This window comes from Mobula birostris, chromosome 10 (assembly GCF_030028105.1).
Source record: "Mobula birostris isolate sMobBir1 chromosome 10, sMobBir1.hap1, whole genome shotgun sequence".
NCBI lineage: Eukaryota > Metazoa > Chordata > Chondrichthyes > Myliobatiformes > Myliobatidae > Mobula > Mobula birostris.
Genome location: NC_092379.1, coordinates 47199858 through 47219683, shown reverse-complemented (window position 1 = coordinate 47219683; position 19826 = coordinate 47199858). Strand labels below are relative to the sequence as shown.

Here is a 19826-nt window from a genome sequence, read left to right as displayed (position 1 = left end):
GAGAAACTGGGGAATTATAAACCGGTTAGCCTAACATTGGTGGTGGGGAAACTGCTAGAGTCAGTTATCAAAGATGTGATAACAGCACATTTGGAAAACAGTGAAATCATCGGACGAAGTCAGCATGGATTTGTGAAAGGAAAATCATGTCTGACGAATCTCACAGAATTTTTTGAGGATGTAACTAGTAGAGTGGATAGGGGAGAACCAGTGGATGTGGTATATTTGGATTTTCAAAAGGCTTTTGACAAGGTCCCACACAGGAGATTAGTGTGCAAACTTAAAGCACATGTTATTGGGGGTAAGGTATTGATGTGGATAGAGAATTGGTTGGCAGACAGGAAGCAAAGAGTGGGAATAAACGGGACCTTTTCAGAATGGCAGGCAGTGACTAGTGGGGTACCGCAAGGCTCAGTGCTGGGACCCAGTTGTTTACAATATATATTAATGACTTGGATGAGGGAATTAAATGCAGCATCTCCAAGTTTGCGGATGACACGAAGCTGGGCGGCAGTGTTAGTTGTGAGGAGGATGCTAAGATGATGCAGGGTGACTTGGATAGGTTAGGTGAGTGGTCAAATTCATGGCAGATGCAATTTAATGTGGATAAATGTGAAGTTATCCACTTTGGTGGCAAAAACAGGCAAACAGATTATTATCTGAATGGTGACCAATTAGGAAAAAGGGAGGTGCAACGAGACCTGGGTGTCATTATACACCAGTCATTGAAAGTGGGCATGCAGGTACAGCAGGCGGTGAAAAAGGCGAATGGTATGCTGGCATTTATAGCAAGAGGATTCGAGTACAGGAGCAGGGAGGTACTACTGCAATTGTACAAGGCCTTGGTGAGACCACACCTGGAGTATTGTGTGCAGTTTTGGTCCCCTAATCTGAGGAAAGACATCCTTGCCATAGAGGGAGTACAAAGAAGGTTCACCAGATTGATTCCTGGGATGGCAGGACTTTCATATGAAAAAAGACTGGATGAACTAGGCCTATACTCGTTGGAATTTAGGAGATTGAGGGGGGATCTGATTGAAACGTATAAAATCCTAAAGGGATTGGACAGGCTAGATGCAGGAAGATTGTTCCCGATGTTGGGGAAGTCCAGAAAGAGGGGTCACAGTTTGAGGATAAAGGGGAAGCCTTTTAGGACCGAGATTAGGAAAAACTTCTTCACACAGAGAGTGGTGAATCTGTGGAATTCTCTGCCACAGGAAACAGTTGAGGCCAGTTCATTGGCTATATTTAAGAGGGAGTTAGATATGGCCCTTGTGGCTAAAGGGATCAGGGGGTATGGAGGGAAGGCTGATACAGGGTTCTGAGTTGGATGATCAGCTTTGATCATACTGAATGGCGGTGCAGGCTCGAGGGGCCGAATGGCCTACTCCTGCACTTATTTTCTATGTTTCTGTGTTTCTATGTAATCCTCAGAGGGAGATCAGAAGTGGAGAGAGTGAGCAGTTTCAAGTTCCCGGTGTCAAGATCTCTGAGGGTTTAACTTTGCAGTTTTAAAAAAGGCAAGACAGCGGCTATACTTCATTAGGAGTTTGAAGAGATTCGGAATGTCAATAAATACACTCAAATAGAGCATTCTGACAGGCTGCATCACTGTCTGCTATGGGGGTTGGTTGGGGGGGGGTGCTACTGCACAGGTCCAAAAGAAGCTGCAGAGGGTCGTAAATTTAGTCAGCTCCATCTTGGATACTAGTCTATAAAGTACCCAGGACATCTTCAAAGAACGATGTCTCAGAAAGGCAGCGTCCATTATTAAGGACCTCCAGCATTCAGGGCATGCCTTTTTCTCACTGTTACAATCAGATAGGAGATACAGAAGCCTGAAGGCACACACTCAGCGATTCAGGAACGGCTTCTTCCCCTCTGCCATCAGATTCCTAAATGGACATTGAACCTTTGGACACTACCTCACTTTTTAAAATATATAGCACTTCCAGGTTTTTTGCACGATTTTTAATCAATTCAATATACATATAGTGTAATAGATTTACTGATTTATTATTATTATTTTATTTTGTTTTTTTCTTCTATATTAAGTATTGCATTGAACTGCTGCTGCTAAGTTAACAAATTTTACGTCACATGCCGGTGATAATAAACCTGATTCTGTTTCTGGAAATGATTAAGTCTCTCCACCAGAGATTTCCTGAGACATTGTATGGTCTCAGAGACACTTTATTGTGAAAGGATGGGGACAAGTAACGATCCGTTAGATCGATTGAGGAGAAATCGCCGATGGAAGCCGAAATACTGATAGCAGTGTTACCTGAAATCAGAATTGGAATTAATATGTTGCGGGGACAGAGTGCAGACTAAACAGAGGGAATCACATTAGCAATCTCCGTGTCTTAGTGGGGTTAGCGCCACCTACTGCATGAAGCAGTGTCGGATACCGGCAGTACTTGGCAGGTCTCCGACAAGACAACGGGTTACGCGATTCAACCTCAAAGTCTAGCGGTCCCGCTCAGCCACTGAAAAGATCAGAAGGCAGCTGGACAATGTCAAGTTGATTTTCGGCAGCCAAATGAACACGGCCCTCCGTTAGCTGCTGTCATCCTATCCATGCTGACAACTGGAGACAGAGGCAGTTGCGGAGGAAACCACATTACTGTACCTTGCGACCGACCTCCCCGTTATGACGTGAGTGCTCTTGGAGAAACCCGCTAACTGGGTGGGTAGAGCATAGCAGGCCTCTCTTGTAAAAATGGAAAGGGCACATTGCAGAACGAGCGAGTGAGGCAGTCAGCAAGTTGCAGCAACGTGTCGCCCACACGCCCATGGAGAGATGCACAAGAGACCATCCAACTTCCAGTCCCAGTGTCCCCACCCCACGTCCCATTACGCTGGAAAGCCGGCGCACATGGGGTAGAAGACTCCCGCATTTTGTCACAGAAATAACTATAGCCACAGTTCGAGAGGAGGACATCCCGGAGAAACCAGCTGCCCGTATCAGAAAGGGGACCGGCCCAGCCCAGATACAGCAGATCGATTGGGCACCTGACACAGCAGCAACGGTTGAAATACCTGTTCACTACGCTTGACATCTATTCAGGTCTTCTAATGGTAATTTCTTGTACAAAAGCTGATTGGGATCACACTCTTGAGATTGCAGAAGTTGACTAGTTATAATGGGACCCCCCCCCCCCCCAAACAAACAAATAGATAATGGGTCTCATTTCTCAGGATGCTGTGAAAGACCAGGCTGCCAGTAAAGGCATTCATGGGTATATCACTTACCTTTTTATCCCAGGCTATTCGAGAGGATGAATGGATTCTTGAAACAACAGATCTGTTTATTAACACTAACTCCAATCTTCCTGGGGTGACCGGCTGTACTACGCAAAGCCTTCTACAATCTGAACAACAGACCCTTGCCCTAAGAATCACCTATGACTAGAATGACAGGGGGTGCCACAGAACCTGAGGAAGAAACGGGCATTGAGGAAAGGACTCTCTCGGTGGTAGGAAGGTATGGGTGCATATGCCAAATTACTGGGTAACAGAACAAGGTGAAGACCGCCTGGTGTGTTTAAACAGGGAAAAGTTGACAGAACTAGAGTAATCTTGAAATATCTGCAAAACAAATGCTTTATTTTAGGTGAAATGAGGGTGCTGAAGGGTCAGTAACTTGGATCCTTTTCCAGGTACAGAACGTCACCTGGGTGCATGGGAAGGACACACAAAGGCCATAACCCAACACGGAAGAGAATAATTTTCTTCACTGTAATGGATTTAACTTCTATGGGCTAAACATATTAAAGTAATTAAAACATATTAATAAGACAAACAAAGTATCCTTTAACCAAGATTTTGAGGAAAAGCTTGGAATTGGGGAACCAATATCCAGATGCACCCCTGGCTTAGGATCCTTTTGCATCATGCCGTAATTGTAATATTAGTTGTGCTTGTTGTGCAGTTTATTTGTGCTCACAGCCTTAAGGGAGAGGTTAGATGACTGTCATGACAGGTCCCCTCTACATTGTGTGATTTATTACCCTTTATGGATCACGAATTATAATAAGTCTGCTGTTTAATACTGAATGAAGTTCATATTTGTATTCAATGTGTATGGATGTCAATTTGTATTGAATGAAGTTTTTAATGCAGTATTATGTTCTTGCGTAATAAGGAATCAAGGGTGGAATGTAAGGAGTTAAACTTGATTCTTCCTTTGTAAACCTAAAATGTGTAAAACAAAATGGAGGTTTGTAGGACAAAATGGTGTTAGTCTGGGATGAGGGAATGTTTTGAGATCCAGTATACAGAAATATTTTATTAGTGTGATTACCCGTCTACAGCCTACACAGCAGGTAATGGTGAATAACATATCGGAATAAAGGGTCACAAAGGGTATAAAATGGGACATTTGTTTGTGCACAGGAGAATCTTCCAGTATGAGACATGACTGGTGCTAAGAGCTGGGTTTGGAGACAGGGGAGAGGGGAGAGGGAGAGGAAAATTGAGATGTGAGGGAAATAGAGGAGGAAGATGGAGGGGGGGAAAGACAGAGATGTGAGGGAGACAGAGAGGGAGAGAGACATGAGGGACATGGAGAGGAGGAGAGAGAGACATGAGGCAGAGGGCGAGGGAGAGAGAAGAGGCAGGGAGAGGGAGAAAGAGACTGGAGGGAAAGGAGAAGAGAGAGAGACATGAGGAAGCTGGAGGGGGGAGTGAGATGTCAGGGAGGCGGAGAGGGAAAGAAAGATGTATGGGAGATGGAGAGGGAGACTGCAACGTGAGGGAGATGAAGATAGGAGAGAGAGAGAGATGAGGGAGGCAGAGGGGGAGGGGGGAGCAAAGGAGAGATAGAGGGGGAGGAGAGGGGGGAGGAGAGAGGGGGGAGGGGGAGGCGGAGGGGAGAGAGGGAGGGGAGAGAGGGAGAGGGAGAGAGGGACAGGGAGAGGGGAGGGGGCATGGAGAGAGAAAAAATGAATGAGGATGATGGAGAGCAATTGACATGTGAAGGGGAGGAAGAGAGAGATGGAGAGGGGGAGAGTGAGAGACGATAAGGGTGATGGAGAGGGATTGAGATGTATGGGGAGCAGGAGGGAGGAAGAGAGAGAGATGGAGAGGAAAAGCCAGTAGACTTTATTTATATTCTTTATATTAATTCAATAAAGCAATTCTTTATAACCGTTAACACATGTACAGTGCATCCTTTGTTTGTTGATCCGTTTTACTGCTGAATCAGAAAAGAACAAGGAATAAACTTTTAAATGTTTTCATTACAACCCACTACTTAAGATAAGTGAGATCTCTTCCTAAAGAAAGAACTGGTTTAATCTCCTCAGAATGGGTTACAAGCTCTCTCCCCAGGCTACATTGCCATGAGTGGGCAGCACGCTGCCCAACACGATCCATCCCAAACAATCCCACAAGGTCCCAGGCCAGCAAACTGAGGATAATATCCACCTGCTCCATGATCTGATCCACCATTCCCAGAGGGACACCTTGTAGATCCATCTTTTTCACTTGTTTCAGCTTGGCTTGAGTATATCAAGAACCAAACTCAATTTTATTTAAGCAATTTATTTAATACTCGTGGAATGGCAGTATAATGTCCAATTTGCAGTTCAAATCCCTATGGTGGAATGAAGGTGAAGGTTTGGCGTGGGCCCTGCTGTTGCCACACAACTCACCCACTCCAAAGGGAAGGTGGAGCAGGAAGCCTGTGTTAGGACCCGATAGATAGTGAACTATGTCTGGGCAGCAGGAAGTCAGAAGGAATCCCTGGTGGAGGCCAACAGCGGTCCTGACATGCCGCTGAATCAAACTCCAACTGTCGGAATGACTTGAGAGTCAGATCGAAGGTTGCAGTCGGAGTGGAATCTAAATCCCCAACAGTCACTTGTGAACGCGCCGGTGTGACTGCAAGTTGGATATTCGAGCAAATCCCTTCCCGCAGGCAGAGCAGGAGAACGGTCTCTCCCCGGTGTGAATCTGTCGATGCACCAACAGACTGGACGAGCAGGTGAACCCCTTTCCACACACGGTGCAGGAGTACAGCCCCTCTCCAGTGTGTACTCGCTGATGTCTTAGTAGGATGGATGAAGAAATGAACTCTTTCCCACAGACGGAGCACGAGAAAGGCTGCTCTCCAGTGTGAACCCGGCGGTGCACCAAGAGACTGGATGAAGAAGTGAATCCCTTCCCACATGCAGGGCAGGTGAACGGCCTCTCCCCGGTGTGAACCCGCTGGTGTGTCAGCAAGCTGGATGACTGGGGTGAATCCCCTCCCACACGCCGAGCAGGAAAATGGCCGCTCCCCGGTATGGACTCGTTGGTGTATCATCAGGTGTGATGACTGAGTGAATCCCTTCCCACAAACAGAACAAGAGAAGGGTCTTTTTCCAGTGTGAACCCGCTCGTGGACCAGCAAGTTAAATGAGCGAGTGAATCCTTTCCCGCACACAGAGCAAGTGAAAGGCCTCTCCCCGGTGTGAACTCGCTGGTGTGTCAGCAGGTCAGATGACTGGTTGAATCCCTTCCCACACACGGAACAGGTAAACGGCCATTCTCCAGTGTGAACCCGTTTGTGCACCAGCAGCTTGGATGAATGAATGAATCCTCTCCCGCACACAGTGCAGGCAAAAGGCCTCTGGGTTGTGTGAATTTGCTGATGTCTCCGCAGATACTGGGAACTTTTAAAGCTCTTGGCACAGTTGGAGCAATTAAATGTTCTTTCATCAGTGTGAACTTGGTGATGTGCCTTCAGCTTGGATGACTCGGTGAATCCCTTCCCACACACTGTGCAGGTGTACGGCCTCTCCCCCGTGTGAATTCGCTGGTGTGCTAGCAGGTGGGACGAATGTGTGAATCCCTTCTCACACACGTTGCAGGTAAACGGTCTTCCTTTAATGTGACTACATTCGCTAGTTTCCCACACGCAGGTGGGTAGCTGAACCCTTTCCCAAAGTCCTCACATTGACATAGGTGCTCCATGCTCTGAGCTTCCTTCTGACTCTCCAGGCTGGACAATCAAGTCCACACGCAGAACAAGTGCAGGGCCTTTCCTGTATAAATGGTTAAATCAGTCTCCACAGAGGGAACTGAGTCTTTCTCCCAGTGTATGTGTGTCTCTCCCAGCATGTGTACGTCTCTGTGACTTTACCATGGGGATCTAAAGTCTTGTTTGATTGTTCCGATCTGCAAATCTTCTATTCAAAACACCTGCAAAGACATCATTGCACATAAAGAAAAGAAATTCAAATCAGGCAGTGTTCATTTCTTCTCCTCATCCCACACTTGGAAATCTCCATCCTATTTCCTTCACGCTGCAGTGAAACTTCTAACAACACCCAACTCTTTGCACTCAGTTCTCTCCCTCCTCTAAAAGCAGTGGCTTTAGCTGAGAGCAGTTGCACACTCATAGTTGTCCCCTCACAGTCGCAGTCTGAGGAAGGATTGTATGACGTAGAGGAAAGAAGATCATGGACTACTGGGTGGCAAGTGGAGATGGTTCTTCACGAGCAACTCAGATCAACAGCTGTGACTTGCAACCATCAAAGTTTGCTAATGTGAAAGATTTCTTTGGTTATAATCAGGCAGCACAGAAACTGGGCGTCTGACCCACAGGGTCTGCATTGACCTTCAACCACACATTCACACTAACCCTCACCACTCCTGTTTCTCCACTCCCCCCAGATTTTACCCTTCACTTAACCACAAAGGGCTGTTTACAGGGGCCAATTAACCTACCATCCAGTGCGTCTCTGGGACGTGGGAGGAAACCAGAACACCTGGAGGAAACCCATGCAGTCACAAGCAGAATGCGGAAACTATGTAGAGACGGGACTTGAGGTCAGAATGAAACCCGGGGTCTTCGGTCCTGTGAGAGAGCAGCTCTATAAGCTGCACATTGTCCGGAGAGCAGGGTGGGGGTGGGAAGGGTCAGAAGTTTGTCCATTATTACTTCAGCCTCTGTCACAGAGCTATAAAGCAAATACATCTAGTTATCTTCTGCCCTTAATTCAGGAATACGTCACAAATTGTTTCCCAGGAGTTCATGAGGTAAACTTTGACAGAGACACATACTAAGATATTAAGAGAGGCTAAATCCTTGACCTAGGCATTTTAGGTAGCATGTTAAACCAGCACAGTGAGGTACATCTGTTTCAGGAGGTAACTGTTGAAGATGGCTGATGGCCAAGGTACCAGATGTGGTGCATAATGAATCACGTGAGCACGAGCCTGGAATTAGGACACTACAGAGATTCTCTAAATTTGGGGGGATTTGAAGGGGATGGTCAATCCATGAATTAAATTCAAGAGAGGGTGGGTGAAATTTTTCAGAAAACTTGCATATATGCAAACAGCGTCAGTATTATTTTGCCTCACTATTAACAAAATAAAATTCTGACATCCAGCAAGTCATTAAGACTCATAGACAGAAGTATGGACAAAGGTAGACTGTGAGGAGGGTCTATTAAAGAAGCAGAGAGATTTGAAGAGAATCAGGGAGATAAAATTCCAGGAGGTAAGGTCTTTACGGTTTAAATTACAGTTGCTGGTACTGCTGAAACAAAAAATAAGATTCCACTCATGCCAGGATTTGGGCGGTGCTGAGATCACTGTGAACTGTAGAGATGATAGAAAATTATTCTGAAAACAGGATCAAGTTTTTAATGTTGCGACTGTACGGCCTTTATTAACCACCACTGTCTGGCACTTTATGCTGTCTGTGCATACTGTGTTCACATCAGATCTGCACACGATGGCTAGTTTTGCTTCCACTGCACTTTCAGGCACAGAATTGTAGATCTACAGTAAAAAAAATTACTCAGAGTATCACCAGAATCCTTCCACTCATTACAGTGGAAACATGTTCCCAGGTTACTGACTGTTGTCATTCCTCTAAAGGCTATTCACTATCTTTTGCACCTTGATTAAACTTCTTTTGATTTCCAAGAAACCAATTCCAACCCAGACAGCCCATCTTCATAATGACCATTCCCTCATCCTTGCACGTTTCATATAAATATACTCTACACAAGTATCACAACCTTTCAAGGGTCAAGGACACAAGGGGATTTGAAATATAGAATAATCTTTATACTTCAGTCATGAGTATGAACAGTTCTCCAACTCTGGCCTAAGTAAAAATTGCTGCTCTTTGAATCCATGCCACAGCCACTAGAAACGAGTGTCCTAATGCTTTCTTAACTAGCTCTATCTGCCTTGCTAACTCTAGGAACTCATACTCCTGCATTTCAAACTTCTTGTGTCCATTTATATATCTCAGTGTCTCACCAGTTAATGTCCATTCCCTTGACTAATTTCTTCCACCCTGAGATGTATTTTCACAGTCTTCTTGGCATTGATTTCCACTTACCCCCTTTCTTAGCCCTAAATTTTTTGCAGCTATTATAACCCCAACACCAATTAAAACTTACGGCAGAATTAAAGAAGGAGATTGTAAATTTTTTTACAACAGAGAATGACGTCATTCAGCCATTCGAGTGTAGATAGAATCATAGAACACTACAGCATAGAAACAGGCCCTTTGGCCCATCTAGTCCATACTGAACTGTAATTCTTCAAGTCCAGATAGTCACCGAGCACAACAGTACCGAAACAGGCCCTTTGGCCCATCTAGAACACATCAATCTATGATTCTACAAAGTTATTGGCAGTTTCTATTGGGTCAAATGCGTGCCTCTTTCTCATTGTCTTGCAAATTATCCTCAGTCAACTGTCTCTTCACCTGCATTCAAAAGGCATTGATTGACTCATGCCTCTACCAAACCCACAAACAGTGAATTCCTGGACTTAACTATTCTCCAAGTACAAAGTTTTTCTTATAGCCTACTTGGAAAATTTGTTCCGATTATTAAACATGTGTCATTGGTTTGTGTACCTTACACTATTATCATGAATAAGGAGAACATCGCAACAGTAGTCAGTCTGAAATGACTGAAGGACCATCTGGCCAGGCCTGAAGGAGGGAGCTGAGAAAATACGAAAAGGATGATCGCCTTGTTTGAGTAGTACTGTAGACATCCCAAATAATCAATAACAATTAGAAGGACAAGTATGTAGCAAAATGTGGAGAGTCGCAAGAATATTAGAGGTGTGTCATTGCAGAAGATTTTAAATTTGGTAACATAGACTGGGCTCCTAGATGTCAAGAATTATTTCTGGCCAGGAAAAAGGTGGTATGCTTCAGGTACATTTTGTGTGCTGAAGTCCCAAGGAGACACCGGATTGCTTGAAGGGAGAAAAAGCTTAAAAGCAGTAGGGAGAGTTGGCATATTTTGTGTGCCACAGTCCCGAGGATACACCGATTGCTTGGAGGGACAGAGTGTTTAAAAGAAACGAGTGAGGGCAGTTGGCATATTTTGCACGCCACAGGCCTGAGGAAACATTGGATTGTGCATAAGCAGGGTCTTGGCAAGGCCCTGTAAAAAGAAGTTAGGATTAAGCAGAGCAGCCATTGTGTAAGTGGGGAGTTGAGGCTTTGGCTCAACGAAGCATTAGTGAGGAAAAGCTAGGTGGTAGGTAGATTTTTATTTATTTATTCTTTCTTTCTTATTTCTCATTGCAGAATTGGATCAGTCACGATGAAATGACAGATCAGACTTGATGGGCTAAATGGCCAAATTCTGATTCTGTATCTATGGTCTTACGGTTATATGGAAAGTTCCTCCCTGTATGTCCTGTCTATCAACCCTCAGCCTCCCAAATGATCCGGAGTTCATCCAGTTCCAGCTCCAACTTCTTAACATGGTCTGTTAGAAACTGCAGCCGGATGCACTTCTTGCAGGTGAGGTCGTCAGGGACACTGCCCACCTTCCTACATCCTGCAAGAGGAGCATTCCACTCTCTTGCCTAGAACTGTGGAAGACACTAGCAGTATGTGTGCGAAGTTGCTTTTACTAGGGAGAAGGTGCTTGGGAATCTGAAAGGTCTGAAGGTAGATAAGTCACCTAGACCAGATTGTGTCCAGCCCAGGGTTCTGAAAGAGGTGGCTGAAGAGATTGTGGGGGCATTAGTAATTATCATTTAAGAATCAATCAATTCTGGCATGGTTCTACAGAACTGGAAATTTGCAAAATGTCACTCCACTCTTCAAAAAGGGAGAGAAGCAGAAGAGGTGAAATTATACACTGGTTAGTCAACTTCAGTGGTTGGGAAGATGTTGGAGTCGATTGTTAAGGATGTGGTTTGGGGGTTCTTGGAGGCACATGATAAACTAGGCTGAAGTCAGCATGGTTTTCTTAAGACACAATCTTGCCTGATAAATTTGTGGGCGTTCTTTGAGGAAATAACAAACAGGATAGACAAAGGGGAATTAGTAGATGTTGTGTACTTGGATTTTCAGAAGGCTTTTGACAAGGTGCCACATGAGGCTGCTTAACAAGGTAAGAACATAGAACATAGACCATAGAATAGTACAGCACAGTACAGGCCCTTCGGCCCACAATGTTGTGCCGACCCTCAAACCCTGCCTCCCATATAAGCCCCCACCTTAGATTCCTCCATATACCTGTCTAGTAGTCTCTTAAACTTCACTAGTGTATCTGCCTCCACCACTGATTCAGGCAGTACATTCCACGCACCAACCACTCTTTGAGTAAAAAACCTTCCTCTAATATCCCCCTTGAACTTCCCACCCCTTACCTTAAAGCCATGTCATCTTGTATTGAGCAGTGGTGCCCTGGGGAAGAGGCACTGGCTATCCACTCTATCTATTCTTCTTATTATCTTGTACACCTCTATCATGTCTCCTCTTATCCTCCTTCTCTCCAAAGAGTAAAGCCCTAGCTCCCTTCATCTCTGATCATAATGCATACTTTCTAAACCAGGCAGCATCCTGGTAAGTCTCCTCTGTACCCTTTCCAATGCTTTCACATCCTTCCTATAGTCAGGTGACCAGAACTGGACACAATACTCCAAGTGTGGCCTAACCAGAGTTTTATAGAGCTGCATCATTACATCACGACTCTTAAACTCTATCCCTCGACTTATGAAAGCTAACACCCCATAAGCTTTCTTAACTACCCTATCCACCTGTGAGGCAACTTTCAGGGATCTGTGGACATATACCCCGAGATCCCTCCACTCCTCCACACTACCGAGTATCCTGCCATTTACTTTGTACTCTGCCTTGGAGTGTCCTTCCAAAGTGTACCACCTCACACTTCTCCGAGTTGAACTCCATCTGCCACTTCTCAGCCCACTTCTGCATCCTATCAATGTCTCTCTGCAATCTTTGACAATCCTCTACACTATCTACAACCCCACCAACCTTTGGGTCGTCTGCAAACTTGCCAACCCACCCTTCTACCCCCACATCCAGGTCACGAAAAGTAGAGGTCCAAGAACAGATCCTTGTGGGACACCACTAGTCACAATCCTCCAATCTGAATGTACTCCCTCCACCACCACCCTCTGCCTTCTGCAGGCAAGGCAATTCTGAATCCACCTGGCCAAACTTCCCTGGATCCCATGCCTTCTAACCTTCTGAATAAGCCTACCATGTGGAACCTTGTCAAATGCCTTACTAAAATCCATATAGATCACATCCACTACACTACCCTCATCTATATGCCTGGTCACCTCCTCAAAGAACTCTATCAGGCTTGTTAGACATGATCTGCCCTTCACAAAGCCATGCTGACTATCCCTGATCAGACCATGATTCTCTAAATGGCTATAGATCCTATCTCTAAGAATCTTTTCCAACAGCTTTCCCACCACAGACGTAAGGCTCACTGGTCTATAATTACCCGGACTATCCCTACTACCTTTTTTGAACAAGGGAACAACATTCGCCTCCCTCCAATCCTCCGGTACCATTCCCGTGGAGAACGAGGACATAAAGATCCTAGCCAGAGGCTCAGCAATCTCTTCTCTCGCCTTGTGGAGCAGCCTGGGGAATATTCCGTCAGGCCCCAGGGACTTATCTGTCCTAATGTATTTTAACAACTCCAACACCTCCTCTCCCTTAATATCAGCATGCTCCAGAACATCAACCTCACTCATATTGTCCTCACCATCATCAAGTTCCCTCTCATTGGTGAATACCGAAGAGAAGTATTCATTGAGGACCTCGCTCACTTCCACAGACTCCAGGCACATCTTCCCACCTTTACCTCTAATCGGTCCTACCTTCACTCCTGTCATCCTTTTGTTCTTCACATAATTGAAGAATGCCTTGGGGTTTTCCTTTACCCTACTTGCCAAGGCCTTCTCATGCCCCCTTCTTGCTCTTCTCAGCCCCTTCTCACGCTCCTTTCTTGCTTCCCTATATTCCTCAATAGACCCATCTGATCCTTGCTTCCTAAACCTCATGTATGCTGCCTTCTTCCACCTGACTAGATTTTCCACCTCATTTGTCGCCCATGGTTCCTTCACCCTACCATTCTTTATCTTCCTCACCGGGACAAATTTATCCCTTACATCCCGCAAGAGATCTCTAAACATTGACATGTCCATACTACATTTCTCTGCAAAAACATCATCCCAATTCACACCCGCAAGTTCTAGCCTTATAGCCTCATAATTTGCCTTTCCCCAATTAAAAATTTTCCTGTCCTCTTTGATTCTATCCTTTTCCATGATAATTATAAAGGCCAGGGAGCAGTGGTCACTGTCCCCCAGATGCTCACCCACTGAGAGATCTGTGACCTGACCCGGTTCATTACCTAGTACTAGATCTAGTATGGCATTCCCCCTGGTCGGCCTGTCCACATACTGTGACAGGAATCCATCCTGGACACACTTAACAAATTCTGCCCCATCTAAGCCCTTGGAACTACTGAGGTGCCAATCAATATTAGGGAAGTTAAAGTCACCCATGATATAACAACCCTGCTATTTTTGCAACTTTCCAAAATCTGCCTCCCAATCTGCTCCTCTGTATCTCTGCTGCTACCAGGGGGCCTATAGAATACCCCCAGTAGAGTAACTGCTCCCTTCCTGTTCCTGACTTCCACCCATATTGACTCAAAAGAGGATCCTGCTACATTACCCACCCTTTCTGTAGCTGTAATAGTATCCCTGACCAGTAATGCCACCCTTCCTCCCCTTTTTCCGCCCTCTCTATCCCTTTTAAAGCACTGAAATCCAGGAATATTGAGAATCCATTCCTGCCCTGGTGCCAGCCAGGTCTCTGTAATGGCCACTACATCATAATTCCATGTATGTATCCAAGCTCTCAGTTCATCACCTTTGGCCCTGATGCTTCTTGCATTGAGTGACACACATTTCAGCCCTTCTACCTTACTGTCTTTACACCGTTTATTCTGCTTCCCTTTCCTCAAAGCCTCTCTGTATGTTAGATCTGGCTTTACTCCATGCACTTCTTTCACTGCTCTATCGCTCTGGGTCCCATTCCCCCTCACAAATTAGTTTAAACCCTCCCGAACCATGTTAGCAAACCTACCTGCAAGGATATTGCTCCCCCTCGAGTTCAGGTGCAACCCATCCAATCTGTACAGGTCCCACCTTCCCCAGAAGAGATCCCAATGATCTAAAAATCTAAAACCCTGCTCCCTGCACCAACTCCTCAGCCACTCATTCAACTGCCATCTCCTCCAATTCTTACCATCTCTGTCACGTAGCACTGGCAGCAATCCTGAGAACACCACCCTTGAGGTCCTGTTCTTCAGCCTTCTGCCTAATTCCTGAAACTCACACTTCAGGACCTCAACCCTCTTCCTGCCTATGTCATTGGTTCCAACATGTATCACGACTTCTGGTTGCTTTCCCTCTCGTACCAGGATATCGTGCACCCAGTCAGAGACATCCCGGACCCTGGCACCCGGGAGGCAACAAACCATGCGGGTGTCCTTCTCACATCCACAAAATCTCCTTTCTGCTCCCCTGACTATAGAGTCTCCAATGACGACAGCTCTCCTCTTCTCCGTCCCACCCTTCTGCACCACAGGGTCAGACTCAGTGTCGGAGGCCCTGCCACCGTGGCTCACACCTGGTCGGTCGTCCCCGCTGACAGTATCCAGGACGGTAAACTTATTATTCAGGGGAATGGCTACAGGGGTGCTCTGCACTACCTGTCTGCTCACCTTCGCTTTTCCCCCTCTGACTGTCACCCAACGACCTGCTTCCGACAGCCTAGGTGTGACTACCTCCCTGTAGCTCTCATCTATGATGTTACAAGGAAAGGTATTAACATGGATAGAGCACTGGCTGATTGGCAGGAGGCAAAGAGTGGGAATAAAGGGAGCTTTTACTGGTTGGCTGCTGATGACTAGTGGTGTTCTGCAATTGTCTGTTTTGGGACCGATTCTCTTTACATTCTATCTCAATGATTTGGATGATGGAATTGATGGCTTTATGGCCAAGTTTGCAGTCAATATGAAGACAGTGTGAGGAGCAGGTAGTGTTGAGGAAACAGAGAAGCTACAGAAGGACGCTACAGAAGGACATGGACAGATTAGGAGAATGGGCAAAGAAGTGGCAGATGGGATACAGTATTGGGGAAGTGTATGGTTATGCACTTTGGTGGAAGAAATAAAAGCAAAGACTATTTTTTAAATGGAGAGAAAATTCAAATATCTTAGATGCCGAGTTCCCTAAAGGTTAATTTGCAGGTTGATGGTGAAGGCAAATTTGCAGGTGGTGAGGAAGGCAAATACAATGTTAGCATTCGCTTCAGGAGGACTAGAATGAAAAAGCATGGAGTTAATGTATAAAGCACTGGTGAGGCCTCACTTGGAGTATTGTCAGCAGTTTGGACCACTTATCTAAGAAAGGATGTGCTGACATTGGAGAGGGTTCAAATGAGGTTCACGAAAATGATTCTGGGATTAAAAGGCTTTGAGTAGTGTTTGATGGCTCTGGGCCTGAACTCACTGGAATTCAGAAGAATGAGGGGAGATCCCATTGATCTGCCCTCATTGAGATACAGCAGGGCCGGAGAGGATGTTTCTTGTGGTGGGGGAGTCCAAGACCAGGGGATACAGCCTCAGAATACAGGGACGTCCATTTAGAACGGAGTTGAGGAGGAATATCTTTAGCCAGTGTGGTGAATCTGTGGAATTTGTTGCCACAGGCAGCTGTGGAAATCAAGTCATTGGGTCTAAACAGAGTTAGATAGATTCTTGATTGGTCAGAACATGAAGGGATACGGGAAGAAGGCAGGAGATTGGGGAAGAGCGAGAAACAGATCAGCCATGATGAAATAGCGGAGCAGGCTTGGTGGGTCAATTGGCCTAATTTTGCTCCTATATCTTATGGAACTGACGGGGGTGGGGGGGGGGTGGCTGTAGCAATAGGGGACCAGAAAGGAGGTTCTGTGGACGAAAAGAAGATTCCCTGGTGGTTTGTTGCCTCCCAGGTGCCAGGGTCAGGGGCATCTCAGATTGAATCCACAGGAAGGGTGAGTAGCTGGAAGTCGTGGTCCACGTTGGTACAAATGACTTGGACAGGAGGCACGACAAGGTCCTGCAAAGTAAATTCAAGGAGTTAAGTGCTAAATTAAAAGACAGGACCTCCAGGGTTGTGATCTCAGGATTGCTACCGGGTTCCAGGTGCTAATGAGGACAGAGATAGGTAGATCATACAGTGTAGCGTATGGTTAAAGAGTTGGTGCAGGAGAGAGGGTATGAGATATTTGAATCATTGGGCTCTCTTCCAGGGAAAGCGGGACCTGTACAGAAGAGATGGTTTGAACTGGAGGGATATTAATATTCTCGTGGGAAGGTTTGCTAGTGCTGCAGGGGAGGGGTGAGGTGAGGAATAACCTAGAGTAACAGGGGGATTTACCTTTATTTAAGTGAGACTGCAAACAAACCCCTGGAATTTATAGAGCAGTAAGCTTAACAGCAGCGGTGGCAAACTACTAAAGAGGATTTTGAGGGATAACATATACATGTATCTGGAAAGAGAAGGGCTGATTAGGCATAGTCAGCAAGGCTTTGTGCATAAGGTGATATTGACAACAGTGAAGGAAGTTATCAAAATTGCAGAGGATCTTAATCAGCTGGGTAAGTAGGCTCAGGAATGGCAAAACGGAGTTCAATTCAGATAAGTGTGAGGTGTTGAATTTTGGAAAGTCAAATCAATGTAGGGCTCTCATAGTTAACAGTAGGGTCATGGGAATATTGCAGATATAGAGGGATCTTGGAGTTCAAGTACATGGTTCCCTGAAAGTGGAATCACAGATAAGACTGGGTGCTGAAGAAGAATTTAGCTTACTAGCCTTCTTTGTAGAGTTATGTTGTACAATCAAATAACTTACCCACTAATCAGCACCATGAAATAGTGTATATAAGATGAACTACATTAGAACGAGTTACTTTAGAAAGTAGTAATGGAATCAGTTGTTCTGCAAACTCCAATTTAACCTGCTGGAAGTTTTCTAATACCATTGGCTTTAATTTCTCACAGTTAAAATCTACAATCAGATGTACATTACCAAACAAATCAGCACCACAAAATACACAGGATAAAACACTTTCAAGCAAGTTACTACAAATTTTTATTTTAGAGAGCGACAAATGAATGAATTTTTTCGTCTACATTGCAAACACAGATTTAGCCAATTTGTAAGCATTGTGGGATCATTGGTTCTGATTAATCCAGATTAAGTTGTACAATCAAATAAATGTTACCAAACATTTGAGTACAGTTAATTGAGTACAGAAAGTCAGTCATGGTGTAGTTGTACAAGATGCTGCTGGGGTCGCACTTGGAGTGTTCTGCTCAGTTTTGGTCACCCCGCTATAGGAAAGATGTTATTGAATGGAAAGAGCAGAAAAGATTTACAAGCATGTTATCAGGACTTGAGGGTCTGAGCTATAGTGAGAGGTTGGAAAGGCTAAGACATTTCAGCTTGGAGAACAGGAGAGGTGACTGATAGAGCTGTATGAAAACATGGGGTGCATAGGCAGGGTGAACACACTCAGTCTTTTTCCCAGGGTTGGGGAATTACGAATGAGAGAGCATCGGTTCAAGGTGAGAGGAGAAATATTTCGTAGGACTTGAAATCAAAACTTTGTTTCTTTTTTAAACAAACACAGAGTATGGTATGTATATGCAATAAGCTGAGACAAGTACAACAACACAAACTACAGCTGGGTTAGGTGCATGGATTGGAATGGTTTAGGATTGGGCCAAACACAGGAAAATGGGACCAGCTTGTATGGCATCTTGGCTGGCATGTACCAGTAGGGCTGAAGGGCCTGTTTCCTGCCGTATCCTCAATGGGTAGGAAAGTCCCCTTCAACCCATGCAGATCAAGGTACCTTCCTGATCTGAACCCATTTCCCTCTCTTTGGCCCAAATCCATCTAAACATTTCCTGTCCATTTACTTCTAAATGCCTTTTCAGTGTCGTAATTGGACTTGCCTCTGACAGCTCCTTTCACATACCCACCAACCTCTTGATGCAAAAACATGTCCTTCTGGTTCCCTGTAAATTTTTCCCTTCTCACCTGAAACCTATGTTTTGTTTTATACCCCGCTACCCTGGGGAAAAGACAGTCTTGCTCACCTTATGCATGCCACTCATAACTTTATAAACCTCTACAAGATCACACTTCAGCCTCTTTCACTCCAGGGAAACCAGTCCCAGTTTATTTAGTCTCTCAAGCTCTCCAGCTCTGGCAACACCCTCTTTAATTGTTTTTATACACCATCTCTCGCCTAATCATATTCCTCCCCTGGTACAGGGAGCAAAACTGCACCTCACGTTCCTGCTGTGTTCTCTGCAATGCCTTGCACAGCTGTAACAAGATTTCCCAGCCCTTGTATTCAATACCCAGGCCAATGAAGGCAAGTGCACCAAATGCTTTCTTCACCACCATGTCTACCTGTATTGCCACTTTCCTCCAATCACCTTAAATTAGGGGTTGCCAACCCGTCGATCGCAATCAACTGGTTGATCTTTGAGACTTTCCCAGTCGATCCTGAAAAAAATGAAAAATAAATACACAAATACTGTTGTAATGTGAGCATTATAAAAATAAGTAATACTAATTAGGATAATGGTAATAAGCAATACTTTTGCTACTGAAAGCTGTTTGTAAAGAGAGATTGTTTCCCGGTTGCAGGGTTTTCATTCATTCTTTCTGCCCAGTGTGCACGTGTGTAGCTCTCCCGCCATGCATCACATTTTCAGCGTATCTTGAGCTGCATCAAAGTGACCAATTAGATTAGATAAGAGTACAGACTGTCACAAACATCAATATACCACATTCGCTCATGATATCCTGCAAGGTAGCTAGCTAGCATGGCGGAGGCTCCACGAAAGAAGGCGAAAACATACAACTTACATCCAGAATGGGAAGAGGAATTTCTATTTACCTTGGTGAAAGACAACTGTGTATTTATGTTGTGCCACCAAACACAAGCACTGACTGAAAGAGGAAATCTGGAGCAGCAACACAACACCAACCACCAGAAATTTAAAGGCACTTACCCCCCAAAGAGTGCAATCGTGCCAGGAAAGTTGAAGAGCTGAAATCGGGGTTGAAGGCCCAGCAATCCTTTTTCACGAAGCATGCTGCTCAAAATAAGGCTGCGATTGAAGCATCATTTCGTGTAAGTCACCTTTTGGCTAAACACAAGAAGCCTTTTACAGATGGCGATTTATTCAAGGAAGCAATGGTCATTACCACAGAGGCTGTTTTTAATGACTTTAAAAACAAAAACAACATCACAACCGCAATACATAATATACCGCTTGGCCCTGCAACAGAAACGAGAAGGGTAGAGTCACTGTCAGAGGACGTGGATGGACAAGTGTTAAAGGACTTGTCACTCTGTGAATATTTTTCACTGCAGTTCGATGAATCCCTGGATGTAATGCAAACAGCTCAGCTTGTTGTATTTATCAGAATGGCT

At 45.1% G+C, this 19826-nt stretch overlaps 1 protein-coding gene across 1 annotated transcript in view; it reads right to left on the bottom strand.

The window, feature by feature from the left end:
* Positions 1 to 18787, bottom strand: part of LOC140203658 (uncharacterized) — a 56478-nt gene extending 37691 nt beyond the window's left edge. The window contains 3 exon segments of the mRNA XM_072269706.1: positions 5867 to 6240; positions 6242 to 6810; positions 18673 to 18787. Of these exon segments, the coding sequence (XP_072125807.1) occupies positions 5867 to 6240; positions 6242 to 6810; positions 18673 to 18787 (1058 nt within the window).
* Positions 18788 to 19826: the final 1039 nt, after the last annotated feature.